This window comes from Heterodontus francisci, chromosome 8, assembly GCF_036365525.1.
Source record: "Heterodontus francisci isolate sHetFra1 chromosome 8, sHetFra1.hap1, whole genome shotgun sequence".
Lineage (NCBI taxonomy): Eukaryota > Metazoa > Chordata > Chondrichthyes > Heterodontiformes > Heterodontidae > Heterodontus > Heterodontus francisci.
Genome location: NC_090378.1, coordinates 66765485 through 66786550, shown reverse-complemented (window position 1 = coordinate 66786550; position 21066 = coordinate 66765485). Strand labels below are relative to the sequence as shown.

General features: G+C 42.4%; 1 protein-coding gene across 2 annotated transcripts in view; it reads right to left on the bottom strand.

The window, feature by feature from the left end:
- LOC137372539 (retinoid isomerohydrolase-like) overlaps positions 1–20485 on the bottom strand; it is a 46152-nt gene extending 25667 nt beyond the window's left edge. For both annotated transcript variants that reach the window (XM_068036432.1, XM_068036433.1), the window contains exons 1-4: positions 20417–20485; positions 9135–9285; positions 3311–3418; positions 730–871 (exon numbers count right to left, since the gene is read on the bottom strand). In XM_068036432.1, coding sequence (XP_067892533.1) covers positions 730–871; positions 3311–3387 — 219 coding nt within the window. In that variant the 5' untranslated portion in view covers positions 3388–3418; positions 9135–9285; positions 20417–20485. The remainder of the gene's footprint in view (positions 1–729; positions 872–3310; positions 3419–9134; positions 9286–20416) is intronic.
- Between the last annotated feature and the right edge of the window lie 581 nt (positions 20486–21066).

Below are 21066 nucleotides of genomic sequence, written 5' to 3'. Positions count from 1 at the left end.
CCAGCAGATTAGTCATGTGACTGGGGTGTGTGACCATGTCCGTTTGTGTATTCAGCCATCTCAGCAGTCAACCTGGAATGCGACCTCCTCCACCTCCAATGTCTGGTAATCAAAAATCCATTCTGGATTATATTGGAGCAGGGACTAGTTCCATTGTTCCAGCACTGTCTGCTAGTATGCAAAATATGTCTTTCTAGCCAGGGGCTTAGCAACCCCTTGTAAAAGACCTTCTTTTCTTCCCAGCAAAATTTTAAAATTTAATGACCATGTGGCGAAATTAATGTCCCTCATTCTTGGCAGGTGGGGGCCTGCATGACAACTGTGAATCAATGCAAATTAGTAACTGCTTTAGGCTTGGACAAGAAATTTCACATATGGCCCTCATAAACAGGTGAAATAGAAGTTTTTCATCCTATCCACCTCAGCTGGATTTGAACCCAGGTTTCAAAGGTAAAATAAGTCATTTTACTCATTTTACACAGTAAGGAAACAAAAATCATTGGCAAACTTATCTCTTCAGCTGATGGAAATACTTAAGATGAACGCTATTCTATGAAGTAAAACCATTCCATTTTCAAACTATGTGATGATTTTTCAATTCATTTTCAGTACTATATTTGGCAAAACCTGTACAACAACAGAATTTCATGCATACTGCTTTCATTATTAACACAATGGTTATTTGGACCAACCAATCAGAACAATGCAATATATACAGAACTTAATAACCTTTTGTATTGTTTCCAGTGTTTCTGGGTTGATCTTTGTGATGTAGTTGGTTTCAGTGCAGGCATAGTAATCTTCTCCAATGGGATAGACATTTACTAGAGCATTATCAGTGATTTCTATACCTTCAAAATAGGAGAAAAACCTGAAATAAGGAGAAATAAAAAGTTCAAAAACAATTACATCAAAGAAAAACACCACAGTTAGAAAATTCTGGATTAAGCTCTATTTATCTCAGAAATGTCCTACTGCAAGGGCGGTACTCTGGGTGCTTACAGAGAATACTGGTCTGCCCTGTCAGCAAGAACAGCTGAGAATGAACCTACAATATAAAATATTTTGTGGGAAATAGGAAGTACTGTAATAGAATTTTTAATCTCAGTTTGCAAGTCTGAGAATGTGTCTGGCTTGTTGTTTTGTAGTGAATGGAATGGTCATTAATATATTTATGTCCCTGGAAAACAGTTCTTTGTTCAGTCATCCATTCAAGGTGAAATAAGCCAGTTTGTCGGTTTATGGTGATCCTTGTCTCATAAAAATGTTTCTCCGTCAGTCTTTCATAAAGAATACAGGTGATAGGAATACCAGCAACTGGAAGGCCGCTGATGACCCTGAGGAAAACCCTGGTAGGTAGGCCACTGCAGCATCAAAAGAGGTGGGAGTCATATTAAAGATGCAGAAGAGACCTAACGTCTACAGGAAATCTCCCACTGAAGGTCTCAGGTGAGACCAAAACCTTCAATAATAAGTGCTGGGGATGAAATGGAGAGAAAAGCAATCACTTCATGGCCCTCTCCCATCAACAGGCCACAGTATCCCATGGCGTAGTGCCAGGTTTAACCTGGTGGTACCAGGGTGTTGGGAACAAGGGCTGACAGGAAAAAAATGGACTGGGAACCTGGACTTCACCCCTTGGCAACAATTACATGCAAAAAGTGGGGAACAATCAGCCAGTGGTGATTAGTTAGGAAGGGAGAAGCTTGACTTCCTGTTGTAACTTCTATGTCTCTATGAGGTGACTAAGAGGGGCTCTGTGGTGTCGTTTTGCTCAGAGATTTAGTTGAAAGCTACTGAAAATGATAGTGAAGATTTCAGTCTCTTCTTTTGAAACAGTTTGTGCATTGTGTAAGTTAAGTATTTCACTACTTCCAAAATTTTATTTACTGTATCTTTCAGCTTCTGTTTATCTATCTTACTTGTAAATAAGCATCATTCTGTCTGCCTTTTTTTTCGCCTTTCATATTAGACAACAAGAAACTTTGGACATTTGTTGCGGTTTCTGTGGTGCATTATATCATAAACAAGGAGCAATTCTTGGTCCTATGGCATATTCAGTCATGGCACGCATAAGGATATTGGTTTGGTTTCATATACGACTTAGTCTCCTTATGGAAACAACCTTTTTGCTTTGAACACAGATTAAAAGTGTTGGGAGAATTGTAACCGGGACCAAAAATAGAGTATTAGATGATAAAAAAGAAAAAAGACAAAAGCAAGTCTTTCATTTATATAGCACTTTTCAGGACTTCCCAAAGCACTTTCGAGCTAATTAAATACTTTTGAAGTGGAGCCACTGTTGTATTGTAGGAAAATGTGGATACTAGAAGGCAAGTTTTTGGAGGTGTCACAATGTTCTTCATGCAACAAGTTTGAATGTAACCAGCAGTGAGCAGCGATACAGAGATGGACTTCAGAGGAAAGACACCAGAAGTAATTTCAAAATAAGGAGAGCTAGAGAACCTACGTCACAATCAAAAGAGCAGTACAGAGCTGTTAGTTTTGGATTGTTCTAGCAAAATCCCAATGCAATGGATGTATCCTATGCTGTAAACCTTGATGGTTAATATCCCTTACAAGAAAATTTTTGAAAGGCAAAACAGTTCTAATAATTACTATAACATGTTGGCATAAAATGTGAAGAGTGAAAAATATATCCTATGTGATATAAATGCATTAGTAATACTGTACTGAGATGTATCACATTGGTCACAGATTCAAAATATTGTTTAAACAGACAGCATTTAGTCAGATTTTAGTCCTGGAGCATACAGAGTGGTATAAGATTCCATCAAGAACAAGATAGCTGGGCATGCGACTTGGGGAGAAAAATCACAGGCTAAGAATAGAATCCCCTAAACGGAAGAAGCTTGGTGGACCAACGTCCCTTATCTCATTCCATAGTTCATAAGAACATGGGAACATAAGAAATAGGAGCAGGAGTAGGCCATACAGCCCTGAGAGCATGCTCCGCCATTCAATAAGATCATAGCTGATATTCAACCTCAATTCCACTTTGCTGCCCAATCACCATATCCATTGATTCCCTTGAAGTTCAAAAATCTATAAATCTCAGTCTTGAATATACTTAACGATTGAGCATTCAAAGCCTTCTGGGGTAGAGAATTCCAAAGATTCACAACCTTCTGAGAGAAGAAACAGCTCCTCACCGTCTTAAAAGGGAGACCTCTTATTTCGAAACTGTGTTCCCTAGTTCTAATCTCCCCACAAGAGGAAACATCTTCCCAGTAGCCACCCTATCAAGTCCTTATTCTCATTTAAATAGTAACAAAAATATTTTCATAACCTGGAGAAGATGTTCTTGCATGGGTCAGGGTAACCAAAAGTGCCAAATTCAGTGATCACAATTCGTTTCTCAGTCATGGCCCTTACGTAGGCATCAGTTTGAACAAACCTACAAAGAAATAAAAAAAGTCTCTGTTAATTGCAATCAAATTATGTAATTGGTAAAAGCAGAATAGTCTGGAAATTATCTTTAATGATATTACTGAACAAATGCTTAACATGTATGATAATCTTGACTACTAGTCTAATACAGATGTTAACTCATTTGTTTTAAATTGATTCACAACTGTATTAAAACAACAGACAGAAGAATGCCACATGAATGCAATAAGTGTCTGTACACAATCACTAACAATGGACAAAAGTCTGCATTTATATCGAACTTTTAACACAGAAAAACATTTAAAGGCACTTCATGGAGGTATAAGGGGAAAAAAGGCAAAGAACAAAATATTTATGGCATCAACAAAAGCTTGGTCAGAGGTGGGATTTAAGGAGAGTCTTAAAAGAGATGGAGATGCAGAGACAAAGGGTGTTAGCGAGGAATTTCCAGAAAGTGTGACCCAGTTGGCTGATATCACCCATGCTGGGATGAGGGCTGGTGCACAAGAGCCTCGAGTCAACGGAATGGAACATTCAGTGGGAGATTGGGTTGTCAATGTTCCTTTTAAAATTCTGGTGTTGTGCGTGGCCAGTTTTTTCAATGCACAGTACCTTTAAATTTTTTTGCGCACACACGCGCCCCTTAGCAGAAACATTGGTTGTAGCACTGGAGGAGGTTACAGAAATATAGAGAAGTGAGGCCATGGAAAGATTTAAACACAAACCTGAGAACGTAAAATTTGAAGCACAGAGTGTCCAGGAGGCAGTGCAGGTCAGCGAAGACAGGAGTGATAGGCGAGCAGGACTTGGTGTGGGATAGAATGTGGGTAGTAGAGTTTGAATACACTGAAATTTATGAAAGATAGAGAATGGGAAGCAGGCCAGGAGAGCTTTGAAGTAATTAAGTTTAATGGAAAAGGCATGGTTGAGGGCTTTAGACAAGATGAGCTGAGGAGGCAGGAAATGTGACAGAGGTGGAAATAGATTGTCTTTGTCAAAGAGGATTTGGAGTTGAAAGCTCAACTTGGGGCTAAATGGAATGCTGAGGTTGCAAACAATGTGGTTCTGCCCAAGATTTCACTCAGAGTTATCAGGATTGGGAAAGCTCTACCTGAAAAGGTGGTGGAAGTTGATTTCATAAATAATTCCAAAAGGAAATTGGTATTTAAGGATGAGGAACTTACAGGGTTACAGACAAAAAGTGGGGATGTGGGACTAAGCATGTCTGCTCTTTCAAAGAGCCAGCAAAGGTGTGATAGGCCGAATGGTTTCTTCGTGTGCTGTAAATTCCTATGATTCTATGATTTAATGTGAAGTTTGTGACAGTGGCCAAGGACGATAACTTCAGTCTATCTGATGTTTAGCTGGAGGATGTTGTGGCTCATCCAAGACTGGATGTCAAACAATAGAAACAATGGAAATCTGTGGATAAATATATCATCAGCATACACATGGAAGCTGATCCATTGTTTGCAGATAATGCCATCAAGGGACGTGATGTAATGAGGAAGAGATGAAAGCATAGGATACATCATAGGGGGATTGCCAAGGTGATGATGCAGGATTGGAAAGAAGCCATTGCTAGAGATGTACGTATTGCAACCTAATTCATACAAGCAAGGACAGATCCACTGAGCTGAATAAATGAAAAAGTGTTGGAAGAGGTTAATGTGGTTGACTGCGTTGAAGGCTGTAGAGAAGTTAAAAGGATGAGGAGGGATAATGCACCATGGTTATAATCACAGGCAATGTCTTTGTGACTTTGATTAGAGTCATTTTAGTACTATGGGAGTATCAAAAAGCTGATTGAAGGGATTCAGATAGGGAGCTGTGTGATAAACGTGCATCACACTGGGAGACAATAACATAATCAATGACAAGAGGAAAGGGATGGTGGAGATGGTGTGGTAGTTTGCAAGGACACAGGAGGTGAAGGGTGGGTTTTTTCAGAAGAAGATGTCAGCAATTTTGAAAGGGAGCAGAGTTATGCCTGAGGTGATGGATCCATTTACAATGTCAGCTAACATGGGGGCCAAAAAGGGAAGATGGGTTGATAGAAGTCTAGTGGAATTAGGATCCAGGGAATAGAACTGGAATCACATGGTCATGCTGAGTTTGGAAAGAGCATGGGAGAGGGGAATAAAGGCTGGCAAATCTTAAGGTGGTCTGATCAGATCTGGAGCTGGGGATAGTTAAACCAGTTGTGCTCCTGGCGCACTCAAGATTGTGCTCCCTGGAATTGAAAGAATGAAGCTGGGCACTGTACCACGGAGAACAACAGAACTGGTTGACAATGAAGGTTTTTCTGATGCCATCGAAGGCAGAATTGAGGGTGTTGTTAATAGCTGCAGAGATATTATGGAAAATGGATGGCTACATGCTTGGCAGTTTGGAATTTAGAGTGCAGATGTAAACAACTTGGAGGAGATTTTATTTTCCCAGGGATGGATACAGTAGGAAGAGGAGATGAAAGAGGGTCGGAGGATTTGGGTGGTGAGGGATACAAGCAAGTAGTCAAGGATGATCTTGTTGTCAAGATCATGGGAGATAAAGATCTTCTTGGGTCTGCAAAAAAAACCCGACCTGAGCCCGACAGAACCACATCCGACCCGAGCCCGACCCGGCCTGAGTCCTTCCATTTTTTCTCGGGCCCGACCCGATCCAACCCGACCATCAGTGAACTTACCTTCCGTTTTTCACTTTGTTGCTGATCTGCACAAGCTTAAGATAACTATAACAAAACCACCTTTCTGGTCAAAAAATTAAATTAACATTGGAGCCACTTACCTGTGATAAGAGTATGTCCGACCCGGCCTGACCCGAGCCCGAATGCCGGAACCGGAAGTGCAACTTGACCCGACCCGAACCCGACACATGTTGTCAGGTCCCGTTGGGTTCGGGTCGGGTAGCAGGCCTTTAATGGGAGAGGCCATGGATGATGACATAATTGAAGGGGTTTTGAGTGGCAGAATTAAGACCGAGCAATGAGTTTAAGAAGGATAGGAGGGAAGTGAACTTGGAGGAGAGAGGGAAATAAATTGAGATTAACCTTTAAATCATCCAGGATGAAGAGTCGCTTAGTAAAGAGACTGAAGTAAGAAAATATTACAGAATCACAGAATTGTTACAGTGCAGAAGGAGGCCATTTGGCCCATCGTGTCCACACCAGCTCTCTGAAAGAGCAACTCCCTCAGTTCCATTCCCCTGCCTCTCCTCATAACCCTGCACATTCTTCCTTTCCATATAACTGTCTAATTCCCTTTTGAACGCTTCAATTGAACCTGCTTCCACCACGTTCTCAGGCAGTGCATTCCAGACTTTAACCACTCACTGCATGAAAAAGTTTTTCCTCATGTCACTTTTGCTTCTCTTACCAAATACTTTAAATCTGTGCCCTCTTGTTCTCAATTCTTTCACGAGTGGGAACAGTTTCTCTCTATCTACTCTGTCCAGACCCTTCATGATTTTGAATACCTCTATCAAATCACCTCTCAGCCTTCTCTTCTCCAAGGAAAACAGTTCTAACTTCTCCAATCTATCTTCATAACTGAAATTCCTCATCCCTGGAACCATTCTTGTGAATCTTTTCTGTATTCTCTCCAATGCCCTCACGTCTTTCCTAAAGTGCGACGCCCAGAATTGGATGCAATACTCCTTCCAACTGAGGCCGAACTACTGCCTTATACAAGTTCAACATAACTTCCTTGCTCTTGTACTCTGTGCCCCTATTAATAAAGCCCAGGATACTGTATGCTTTATTAACCGCTCTCTCAACCTGTCCTGCCACCTTCAATGACTTATGCACATATACACCCAGGTCCCTCTGCTCCTGCACCAACTTTAGAATTGTACCCTTTATTCTATTTTGTCTCTCCATATTCTTCCAACCAAAATGAATCACTTCTCATTTCTCTGCATTGAACTTGATCTGCCACCTGTCTACCCATTCCACCAACTTGTCTTTGTCCTTTTGAAGTTCTACACTATCCTCCTCACAGTTCACAATGCTTCCAAGTTTCATATCATCTGCAAACTTTGAAATTGTACCCTGTACACCAAGGTCTAGGGAAGATATTTTGGGTGGGAATTCAAAATGGACCTTGGAAGGCAGTAAACAAGAATGACTTTAAAGGAGAGAGGAGAAGGATGGAACAGGGTAGGGTGTGCCAGGAAGCGCCAGAGGAGTAAGATGATTTGAGTCAATGATAAATGCTGCACTGCCACTGCAGCAGTTTAGGCAAGGCAGGTAGTGGAAACTATAAAGAGAGGAGGAAGGAGGCTTTGCGAAAGGGCAAGACATCAACACCTGTGAACTAATTTCAGTCAAAACCGGAAGTAAATATGATCATACACAACAAGGGCCCTATTATGGAGTGAGCAGAGAAAAAAGTACAAAGAATTATCAACCATCAATGTCAGACTACTACTCCTAGTGCTTTGAGCCATTTTTTGTCCTTGAAAGATTTCAGTATATTAGTTAGATTGGGTTACAATTTTAGCTATAATGCAGGAATGCCAAGGATGCTTTTCGAGGCAAAATTCCCTCAAAGCAAGTTGATAATGTTAGGATTCCTTCTCTTCTCCCAAGATGGTACACAACTATGGAAGGTCCATGAGGTGAAGAAGAGGACTGCCTAAACGTTCAAAAAATTTGGCAGGTACATTGAAGTAAGAGATGGATCTGTGACTGAACTCATGACTATCTGGTACAGATAGGGGTTTGGCTACAGCCAGTGCTACTGGTGCAACCATTAAAAACACTTCCCTAGATTCTTTCCTAAAGGTGCTGATTCTTGCTCCAGTATGATTCCATGGATGGCAGCAGCCCTGTTACCTCACTCAAGTCATTCCCCAGACTTGATCATGGAGAGCCTCAACTGAGCTCAATCCCATCAATCCCATTCTCTTTATACATTCGCTTTCCAGAAGGGGCTCACTAGATAAACAGTCAGGAGCTGGGGAACCAAGATTAATTTTTTCCTCCTCTCCTTGCCCTGTGGTATCACCCCAAATATTTCCAAGTTGAAGTCAGCCAGCACAGCAGAGAATGCTAATCATTTGGGCGGCACAGTGGCGCAGTGGTTAGCACCGCAGCCTCACAGCTCCAGGGACCCGGGTTCGATTCCGGGTACTGCCTGTGTGGAGTTTGCACGTTCTCCCTGTGTCTGCGTGGGTTTTCTCCAGGTGCTCCGGTTTCCTCCCACAAGCCAAAAGACTTGCAGGTTGATAGGTAAATTGGCCATTATAAATTGTCACTAGTATAGGTAGGTGGTATGGGAATATAGGGACAGGTGGGGATGTTTGGTAGGAATATGGGATTAGTGCAGGATTAGTATAAATGGGTGGTTGATGTTCGGCACAGACTCGGTGGGCCGAAGGGCCTGTTTCAGTGCTGTATCTCTAATCTAATCTAATCTAAACCCAAAAAATGTCTTCAGAAAAATTATGAAGGGCGTGGTTTTCCATAATTTGGTTAAGAATGAAGGTAATTTTGCACATGATGCCATCTAGAAGGAAATAAAGTAACTTTGTTCTAAAAGAACACGTCATAATGAAATGTTTTTATGTTTATTCCAAAATGGCTCTCATGTTTTGCGATATTTGATAGTCTCATGTCCTTTCTACAAATTTGCTAATATCTACAGTGGGATAATTCTTTCTCAAAATCCGTTTGGGCAGGTATTTAATATCAGAAAATATGAATTGCATAAGTTGTACAATACCGTCTGTAATAGGTGACTTCTCCATTCTTGAAATCAAATTTGTGAAGGAGAGCTTGTCCGTCAAATAGATGATAGAATGGCTCTGAGCCTACCTCAAATAACCCAGGACCACATCGTAGTAGGCTACCCTTTAACCATGAAGGAATCACACCTAGATGGTAAGAAGAACTGGTGTGAATTAATCAACAGGTAATGTCTACGTGGTTTTATTAGACTAGTTGCTTTACCACTAAGCAGATATACAAAAGTTGCATTTAAAGTGCTAGCTTGACTCAGTGATAGCACTCCACGTATGAACCAGAAGGAAAGGTTTTCAACCCTTATTCCCATCCTTAGCACATAACCTAAGGTGAACAGTGCAAAGGTGTGTTGCAGTGTTGAAATATGCTGTCTTTTGCACACAATATTAAACTATATTTCTGTCTGCCTAGGTAAGTGAATGTAGTAAATTGCATACAAGAATTCTGTCAGGGTCTTGGCCAACATATATCCCTCCAACTAAAAGCAGCATTGTGGTACCTTTTCTGTGTTCCAATTGACTGTCACATTTGGCTATTGAGGGGGGAGGGGGAGGGGGAGGGGGTGGTGTAGTGGTAATGTCACTGGACTAGGAGCCCAGAGGCCCAGGCTAATGTGCTGGTTCGAAATTTAAATTCAATTAATAAATCTGGAATTAAAATCTAGTCTAATAATGACCATGAATTTGCTGATTGTTGTAAAAATCCATCTGGTTCACTAATGTTTTTTAGGGAAGGAAATCTGCCATCCTTACCTGGTCTGGCCTACGTGTGACTCCAGACCCACAGCAATGTGGTTGACTTTTAAATGCCCTATGAAGTAGCCTAGCAAGTCACTCAGTTGTATCAAACCACTACAAGGTCTAAGAAAAGGAATGAAACAAGACGGACCACCTGGCAACAACTTCGGCACTGGAAACGAAAATGGCAAACCCAGTCCTCCAAAGTCCTCCTGGGGGTTTGTGCCAAAATTGGGAAAGCTGTCCCAGGGACTAGTCAAACAACAGCCTGACATAATCATACTCATGGAATCACACCTTACAGGCAATGTCCCAGCCACCGCCATCACCACCCCTGGCTATGTCCCGTCCCACCAGCAGGAGAGACCCACCAGAGGAGGCGGCAGAGTGGTTTACAGTTGGGAGGGAGTTGCTCTGGGAGTCCTCAACATTGACTCCAGAACCCATGAAGTCTCATGGCATCAGGTCAAACATGGGCAAGGAAACCTTCTGCTGATTACCACTTACTGCCCCTCCTCAGCTGATAAATCAATGCTTCTCCATGTTGAACACAAATTGGAAGAAGCATTGAGGGTAGCAAGGGCACAGAATGTACTCTGGGTGGGGGACTTCAATGTCCATCACCAAGAGTGGCTAGGTAGCACTATTACTGACCAAGCTGGCCGAGTCTTAAAGGACATAGCTGCCAGACTGGGTCTGCAGCAAGTGGTGAGGGAACCAACAAGAGGGAAAAACCTACTTGACCTTGACCTGAACCTCACCAATCCACCTGTCGCAGATGCATCTGTCCATGATAGTATTGGTAGGAGTGACCACCGCACAGTCTTTGTGGAGATGAAGCCCCGACTTCACATTGAGGATACCCACCATCGTGTTGTGTGGCACTACCACCATGCTAAATGGGATACATTTTGAATAGATCTAGCAATGCAAAACTGGGCATCCATGAGGCACTGTAGGCCATCAGCAGCAGCAGAACTGTATTCAACCACAATCTGTAACCTCATGGCCCGGCATATCCCCCACTCTACCATTACCATCAATCCGGAGGACCAACCCTGGTACAATGAAGAGTGCAGGGGAGCATGCCAGGAGCAGCACCTGGCATACTTAAACATGAGGTGTCAGCTTGATGAAGCTACAACACAGGACTACTTGCACGCCAAACAGAGGAAGCAACATGCGATTGATAGGGCTAAGTGATCCCACAGCCAACGGATCAGATCTAAGCTCTGCAGTCCTGCCACATCCAGTCATGAATGGTGGTGGACAATTAAACAACTAGCAGGAGGAGGAAGCTCCGCAAATATCCCCATCATCAATGAGTCCAGCACATCAGTGCAAAAGACAAGGCTGAAGCATTTGCATCCATCTTCAGCCAGAAGTGTGAGTGGATGATCCATCTCGGCCTCCTTCTGAGGCCCCCTGCATCACAGATGCCAGTCTCCAGCCAATCCAATTCACTCTACGTGATATCAAAAAACAGCTGAAGGCACTGGATTCTGCAAAGGCTGTGGGCCCTGACAACATTCCGACAATAGTATTGAAGACTTGTGCTTCAGAACTAGCTGCACCCATAGCCAAGCTGTTCCAGTACATCTACAACACTGGCATCTACCCAGCAATGTTGAAAATTGCCCTGGTATGTCCTGTCCACAAAATGGACAAATTCAATCCAGCCAATTACTGCCCTATCAGTCGGCTCTCGATCATCAGCAAAATGGTGGAAGGGGTCGTCGACAGTGCTATCAAGTGGCACTTGCTCAGCAATAACCTGCTCACTGACACTCAGTTTGGGTTCCATCAGAGCTCCTGACCTCATTACAGCCTTGGTCCAAACATGGACAAAAGAGCTGAACTCAAGAGGTGAGGTGAGAGTGACTGCCCTTGACATCAATGCAGCATTTGACCAAGTATGGCATCAAGGAGCCCTATCAAAACTGGAGTCAATGGGAATTGGGGGAAAACATTCCACTGGTTGGAGTCATACCTAGCACAAAGGAAAATGGTTATGGTTTCTAGAGGTCAATCATCTCAGCTGTAGGACATCACTGCAGGAGCTCCTCAGGGTAGTGTCCTAGGCTCAATCATCTTCAGCTGCTTCATCGACCTTCCCGCCATTATAAGGTCAGAAGTGGGATGTTCACTGATGATTGCACAATGTTCAGCACCATTCGCGACTCCTTAGATTCTGAAGCAGCCCATGTCCAGATGCAGCAAGACCTGGACAACATCCAGTCTTGGGCTGATAAGTGGCAAGTAACATTCGTGCCACACAAGTGCCTGGCAATGACCATCTCAGACAAGAGAGAATCTAATCATCTCCCCTTGATATTCAATGGCATTACCATTGCTAAATCCCCCACTATCAACATCCTGGGGCTTACCATTGACCAGAAAATGAACTGGACCAGCCACATAAATACTGTGGCTACAGGAGCAGGTCAGTAGCTGGGAATTCTGCTGCAAGTAACTCACCCCCTGCCTCCCCAATACCTGTCCACCATTTACAAGACACAAGTCAGGAGTGTGATGGAATATTCTCCACTTACCTGGAAGGATGCAACTCCAACAACACTCAAGAAGCTCAGCACCATCCAGGACAAAGCAGCCCGCTTGATTGGCACCCCATCCACTGCCTTCAACATTCACTCCCTTCACCACCTGCAGGTGTGTACCACCTGCGACCTCTACCACCTAGAAGGACAGGGCAGCAAATGCTTGGGAACACCACCACCTGCAAGTTCCCTCCAAGGTGCACACCATCCTGACTTCAAACTATATTGCTGTTCCTTCACTGTTGCTGGGACAAAATCCTGGAACTCCCTTCCTAACAGCACTGTGGGTGTACCTACCCCACATGGACTGCAGCGGTTCAAGAAGGCAGCTCACCATCCACTATTATGAGAACATAAGAATGTAAGAACATAGGAAATAGGAGCAGGAGTAGACCATATGGCCCTTCGAGCCTGCTCTGCCAAACAATATAATCATGGTTGATCTTCAACCTCAACTCCACTTTCCTGGCCGCTCCCCTTATCCCTTGATTTCCCGAGGGACTAAAAATCTGTCCATCACAGCCTTAAATATATTCAAAAACAACTTCTCATTGTCTACCCTGTCAAGCCCCTTCAGAATCCTGTATGTTTCAATTAGATCACCTCCCATTCTCCTAAACTTCAGAGAGTATAGATCCAAGTTACTCAGCCTCCCATCATCGGACAACCCTCCCATCTCAGGAACTAATCTAGTGATCCTTCGCTGTGCTGCCTCCAATGCAAATATATCCTTCCTTAAATGCAGAGACCAAAACTGCATACAATACTCCAGGTGTGGACTCACCAAAGCCCTGTACAATTGTAGTAAGACGTCCTTATTCTTGTACTCCAATCCCCTTGCAATAAAGGCAACATGCCATTTGCCTTCCTAATTACTTGCTGTACCTGTTTGCTAACTTTCTGTGTTCCTTGTACGGGTACACTGGCATCTACCTGACAATGTGGAAAATTGCCCAGCTATGTCTTATCCACAAAAAGGACAATCCGATCTGGCCAATTACCACCCCATCATAGAACCATAGAACAATTACAGTATAGAAGAGGCCATTCAGTGCATTGTGTCTGCGCTGGCCATAAAAAACAGCTGCCCAATTTAATCCCACCTAGACTTGCAGGTTACAGCAGTTCAGGTGCATGTCCAGGTAGCTTTTAAATGATTTGAGGGTTTCTGCCTACACCACCATTCCTGGCAGTGAATTCCAGATACCCACCACCCTCCGGGTGAAAATGTTTTCCTCATGTCCCCTCTAATCCTTCTACCCATCACCATAAATCTGTGCCCCTGGTAATTGACCTCTCCACCAGGGGAAACAGGTCCTTCCTGTCTACTCTATCTAGGCCCCTCATAATTTTGTACACCTCAATTAAGTTACCCCTCAGCCTCCACTGTTCTAAGGAAAATAACCCTAGTCGATCCAATCTTTCCTCATAGCTGCAATTTTCAAGCCTTGGCAACATTCTTGTGTATCTCCTCTGTACTCTCTCCAGAGCAATTATGTTCTTCCTGCAATGTGATGACCAGAACTGTGCAATACTCCAGCTGTAGCCTAACCAGCATTTTATATAGTTCCAGCATTACATCCCTGCTTTTGTATTCTGGAACAAAAACAAGAAATGCTGGATTCACTCAGCAGGTCTGGCAGCATCTGTGGAAAGAGAAGCAGAGTTAACGTTTCGGGTCAGTGACCCTTCTTCGGAACAGTTCCGAAGAAGGGTCACTGACCCGAAACGTTAACTCTGCTTCTCTTTCCACAGATGCTGCCAGACCTGCTGAGTGAATCCAGCATTTCTTGTTTTTGTTTCAGGCAGTTCCGAAGAAGGGTCACTGACCCGAAACGTTAACTCTGCTTCTCTTTCCACAGATGCTGCCAGACCTGCTGAGTGAATCCAGCATTTCTTGTTTTTGTTTCAGATTTCCAGCATCCGCAGTATTTTGCTTTTATTTGTATTCTGGACCTTGGCCAATAAAGGAAAGCATTCCATATGCCTTCTTCACTCTATCTACCTGTCCTGCCACCTTCAGGGACCTGTGGACTTACACCCCAAGGTCTCTCACTTCCTCTACCCCTCTCAATATCCTCCCGTTTATTGTGTATTCCCTTGCTTTGTTTGCCCTCCCCAAATGCATTACCTCACACTTCTCTGGATTGAATTTCATTTGCCACTTTTCCGTGCATTCAACCAAACCATTGATATCATTCTGGAGTCTACAGCCATCCTCTTCACCATCAACTACATGGCCAATTTTTGGGTCATCAGCAAACTTCCCAATCATGCCTCCCACATTTAAGTCCAGATCATTAATATAAACCACAAACAGCAAGGGATTCAGCACTGAGCTCTGTGGAACACCACTGCAAACTGCTTTCCATAGGCAAAAACATCCAACGACTACCCTTTGTTTTCTCTCACTGAGCCAATTTTGGATCCAACTTGCCACATTCCCCTGTATCCCATGAGCTTTCATTTTTCTGACCAGTCTGCCATGTGGGACCTTGTCAAATGCCTTACTAAAATCCATGTAGACCACATCCACTGCACTACCCTCATCAATCCTCCCTGTTACTTCCTCAAAGAATTCAATCAAGTTTGTAAGACATGGCCTTCCCTTAACAAATCCATGCTGACTATCCCTAATTGATCCGTGCCTTTCTAAGTGGCAGTTTATCCTGTCTCTCAGAATTGATTCTAACAATTTACCCACCACCAAGGTCAGACTGACCGGCCTATAATTATTTGGCCCAATCCCTCTCAATCATCAGCAAAATGATGTAAGGTGTCTTCGACAGTGCTATCAAACGGCATTTAAATAAGAACATAAGAAATAGGAACAGGAGTAGGCCATTCGGCCCCTCAAGGCTGCCCCGCTATTCAATAAGATAATGGCAATAACCTGCTCACCGATGCTCAGTTTGGGTTCCACCAGGGCTAGCCTTTACAGCCTTGTTGTGTCCTCCTCACAACTTACATTCCCATCTAACTCTGTATTGTCAGCAAACTTAGATACATTACTCTTGGTCTCTCTATCTAAGTCATTTATATCAATTGCAAATGGCTGAGACTCCAGCACTGATCCTTGTGACACTTCACTAGTCACAGCCTGCCAACTTGAAAATGCCCCGTTTATCCATACTTTCTGTTTCCTGTCAATTAACCAATCATCTATCTGTGCTAATATATTACCCCAACTCCATGAATCTTACCTTGTGTATTAACTTTTTATGTGGCACCTATCAAATGCCTTTTGGAAATCCATGTATACTACATCTCCTGGTTCCCCTTTACCTACCCTATTAGTTACATCCCCAAAAAGCTCTAATAAGTTTGTCAAACACAATTTCCCTTTCATAAAACCATGTTGACTTTGTCTGATCATACTATGATTTTCTAAGTGCATTGTTAAGACGTCCTTAATAATAGATTTCAGCATTTTCCCTGACGACTGATATCAGGCTAACTGGTCTATATTTCCCTGTTTTCTCTCTCCCTCCTCTCTTGAATAGTAGTGGTACATTTGCTAACTTCCAATCCTCTGGGACTATTCTAGAATTGAGGGAATTTTGGAAAATCATAACCAGTGCATCCACTATCTCTGCAACTCTTGTAGGATGTACACCATTGGGTCTTGGGGATTTGTTGGATTTTAGTCCCTTCAGTTTCTCCAATATCCTTTTTCTGTTGATATTAATGGTCATATGTTCCTTACTCTTTTTAATCCCTTGATTAACTTCTATTCTTGGTATGTAGTTTGTGTCTCTACTGTGAAGACAGACAAAAAAATATTTGTCAATGTCTCTGCCATTTCCTTATTCCCCAGGATAGTTTCTCCTGTCTCTGCCTCTAAGGGCCCAACATTACTTTAGCTACTCTCCGCCTTTTATATACTTGTAAAAGCTCTTACAATCCATTTTTATATTTCTGCCTAGTTTACTCTCGTACTCTATTTTTTTCCCCTTTTTATCAACTTTTTGGTGGTCCTTTGCTGGTTTCTAAAATCCTCAGGCTTAGAACTATTCTTTGCCTCATTATAAGCCTCTTCTTTTAATCTATTGCTATCCTTAATCTCCTTAGTAAGCCATGGATGGATCTTACTTGCTGAGTTTTTGTTTTTTAATAGAATTTATATTGTGTCCTTGGAGATGACTGCTCAGTCCATGTTGGACAAAATGGTCCCCATGCGATGCCTTGACACAATTTGGAGCTGAACTCCTTGATGGTCTGAGCCATTGTGTGTAAGCTCACTGGCAGGCTGCCCAGTGCACCTAACATTTCCCAGTGTATGCCCACCAGCTTTCTTTAAAAGCCTGGGCCCTTATAGTCTGCATCTGAAACCCCTAATAGGCGGTCACCCTCCAACGAGTTGGTACCTGTGGCATCCTGTCTCCCGGCTTAGCTCCAGCACACTTCTGCCTGGTGATTCACCACAGAAAAATACATCCCCTAGCTGAGCCTCTAAATTATGCATTGTACCAGTATCTGAGCTTATGCTTGCTAGATTCTGATTGTGTGACACTGCGACTTTAGGAAGGCTGGCTTTCTTTTCTTGAAGTGGCAGTGGCATCTCCACATTTTCAGCTCCTGAAATGAAAGAGAGGGACAAGGGTTAGATTTTAGTGTGAAGGGAGAGCAGAGAAAGAAGTGGCTCGTAAAAACAATTGCAGTTTGGCATGCAGACTGATAGGGTGAGATAGAAATAAGAAGGGGATTGAGGATAGGGTGTGAAGCAACACTGCATGACATCTCCTCCAGCATTGCCACTTGCCATGGCCATGATTCTCCCCTTGCCTGTGATGGCCAGCACTTTTTCTTTGATTGGAGAAAGTGAGCACAGGTGGACTTGGCTTCCTTCGATTGCAGCCTCCTGGCAAGAAAGAAGTGAAGGTATTAGTGACAATCTAATGAGGTGTCTAGAGAATGTGCCTGTCATGGTTAAATAGTTGGTATGCATTGTGAGATGTGAGGAAATGAGGGCTCTAATAGTGAGGAGTGTGAGCAGAAAAAGGTGGAGTGAAGTGTGGTGCAGTGATTACAAGAACCTGAAAAGGGTTGGGTGCGGTGGTGGTGTGGGTATTGTGAGTAGTGAGGCTGGAGGTGTGAGCATAGAGAGGAGGATTCCTACCTTGATAACTCTAGTGAGGTCATTGAATTCTCTGAGCATTGCAACCATGTTCTGGAAATTAACCTCCTGGCACTGACATCCTCTGTGACCTCTTCCCACTGGCTGTGGAAGAAGTATCCTTTTGTCCCCTGGAGAGAACAGGATCTCCCTCCTCCTGTCCACCATCTGGACATGGGCCTCCAATGCAGCATCGGAGAACCTGGTACCCCAATCTGCAGGTTTTGCAGCCATTTCTCTCTTTACAAGTGTCGTTTGCAGCCAGAGTGCGCGACTCATTTAAGAAGCGCTGGTTGCCTTGAAGTGGCATCAAAGAATTCCGACTTTTTGCCCCCACAAACAGGCTTGCAGCTAATGAGTAATGCAGGTAGCATTGCCTGTACCATTGAGTCATTATAATGAACTGGCAGTACCAATCTTACACGATTCTTGCATCGTGAACAGATACACGCTGTGTGCACACTTCTCCCTTTGGGCCCGTTTTCGGTTGCATTCGAATTTCTAGCCCTACATCTTCATGTGACCCTTTTCAGTAAACTATATGAAATAATTGTGATTAGATATGCATATGATTTGGCATATAATGCTTGTTAATAATAAACAAAATTAGTAGAGTGATCACTATTTTCACAGAATCATAGAATGACACAACATAGAAGGCCTTACAACATAGAAGTGCCACTGCCACTTCAAGAAAGGCTTATTGTTCTTCTGTTTGCTCTTTGAAAGAGCTACCCAATACATCCCACTCTCTTGCTCTTTCCCCGTAGCCCTACAAATTTTTCCCCTTTAAGTATTTATCTAATTCCCTTTTGAAAGTTACTATTGAATCTGTTTTCACCCTCTTTCAAAAAGTGTATTCCAGATCATAACAACTCACTGCGTAAAAAAAGATTCTCCTCGTGTCACCTCTGGTTCTTTTGCTAATTATGTTAAATCTGTGTCCTCTGGTCGCTGATGCTTCTGCTCCACAGTTTCTCCTTATTTATTCCATCAAAGTCTTCATGATTTTGAACACCTCTGTCAAATCTCCTCTTAACTTTCCCTGTTCGAAGGAGAACAACTGTAGTCCCTCCACATAACTGAAGTCTTTCATCCCTGGTACCATTTAGTAAATCTCTTCTGCACCTTCTCCAAAGCCTTGACCATCTTCCTAAGGTGTGGTTCACAGAATTGACCACAATATTCCAGTTGGAGCCTAAACAGTGTTTTTTAAAAAGTTATTATCCTTTTTTTTGTAACCTAGCCAGTTATTTATAAAACCAGGATTCCAATAAGCTTCTCAACTTGTCCTGCTGACTTCAAAGATTTGTGTAGGTAGATCCATAGGTCTCGCTCTGTTCCTGCATCCCCTTTAAAATTGTAATATTTAGCTCATATTGCCTCTCCTCATTCTTCTCACCAAAATAAATGACTTCACACTTCTCTGTAGTAAAGTTCATTTGCCACGTGTCTGTCCATTTCACCAGTTTATGGCAGCCTGAAATCTGTTACAATCCTCCTCACTGTTTATTAAGTTTCCGAGTTTTGTGCCATCTGCAAACCTTGAAATTATGCCCTGTATACTGCAGTCCAGATCATTAATATATATCCAAAACAGCAGTGGTCCTAATACTGACCCCTGGAGGATACCGCCATATACTTCCCTCTAGTCTTAAATGCAACTGTTCACCACTGCCCTTTGTTTTCTGTCCCTTGGCCAATTTTGTATATATGCAGCTATTGCCCCTTTAGTCCCACAGACTTCAATTTTTGTAACAAGTCCATTATGTGACACACAAAACTTCATTATCCTCATCAATCTTCTTCGTTACTTCCTCAAAGAACTCAATCATAGAATCATAGAAAGGTTAAGGCACAGAAAGAGGCCACTTGGCCCATCGTGTCTGTGCCAGACGAAAAACGATCCACCTATTCTAATTCCACCTTCCAGCATTTGGTCCATAGCCCTGCAGATTACAGCATTTGAGGTGCATATCCAGACTGCTTTTGAATGAGTTGAGGGTCTCTACCTCAACTACCCTTTCAGGCAGTAAGTTCCAGACCGCTACCACCCTCTGGCTGAAAAAGATTTTCCTCATCTCCCCTCTAATTTTTCTACCAATCACTTTAAATCTATGCCCCCTTGTAACTGACCTCTCTGCTAAGGTGATTAGATTCCTCCCATCCACTCTATCCAGGCTCCTCAAAATTTTGTACATTTCAATTAGATCACCCCTCATCCTTCTCTGTTCCAAGGAGAACAGCCCCAGCCTTTCCTCATAGCTGCATTTTTCCAGTCCTGGCAACATCCTCGTAAATTTCCTCTGTACCCTCTCTAGTGCAATTACATCCTTTCTGTAATGAGGTGACCAGAACTGCACACAGTACTTAAGTTGTGTTAAACATGATCTGCCTTTAACAATTCCATGTTGGCTTTCATTTATTAACCCATATTTTTCCAAGTGCCAATTAATATTATCCTGGATTAATGTCTCTAAAAGTATACCCATCCTGCCTTCAGGCTGACTGATCTGTAGTTGCTGGATTTATCGCTCTCCCCTTTTTTAAACAAGATAAAATACATTTCTACAGAAATAGTTGAAGAAAACATTTAGAAAATGACATTGGTCTTCTGTTAGATGAAATCCACACCATTATTAGAAAGCAGATATGTTTTTCTAGAAATCACTGATAATATGAAGTTTCTTTGTGCATTACTGATGAATGTTAATGAGGCTGATTGTAAAGAAAATGCAAATCAGCTGCGATAGAAACTACTAAAGCACAAATAGCACAGCAGATGCTTCAACTTCACTTTAAAGTTGCAAATTTGATTCCTAAAATCAACATTAAATAATAAATAACAAACCTGTAACACAGGCTGGCAGCGGTTGAGCAGTTTCCTTTACTGTTTCAAACAACTTCCTATACCCACCGCTTGGATGTTCGATTCTGTAAAATTTACATGTTTTGATGCATTTTAAATGTCTTAGTTATTGAATTATTGTACTACAATCAACTAAATATATTTTGAAGCTCGTCCCATTAAAAAGTTTATTTTAGTATAATGCAAATTGAAAATAATTGCTACTGAGAAATCCTAACTTACCGATTTGCCATTGGAGTAATTCAGTTAATGACGACTCCACTTCTCACAAACCAAGTGTGGTTTTTTGCATTTCACAAGAATTATATAGAACAATGCTCAATCGCATTACAAACTTAAGAGGTTTATACAAATATTTGGCCAATCACGGAGTCTTAGAAAACAATAGCTGCTTTCAACTTGCAAATCCGCAAGTTTTATTTTGCTATTTACAAGAAGCTCTGTGAATTTTCTTGAAAGACCTATTCCTTGTTTTATGACAATCAGATTAGAGTAACGCAAAGTAAGTTCCCACAATTGTGAAGTCAGTACTCCTAAACAGATCAAAATCTCAAAATCTGTGTCAGCAATGATTCATTTTTTACATTTCTTAGACTGATACTGCAATTTTTTTATGGTAATATGCTATAGCC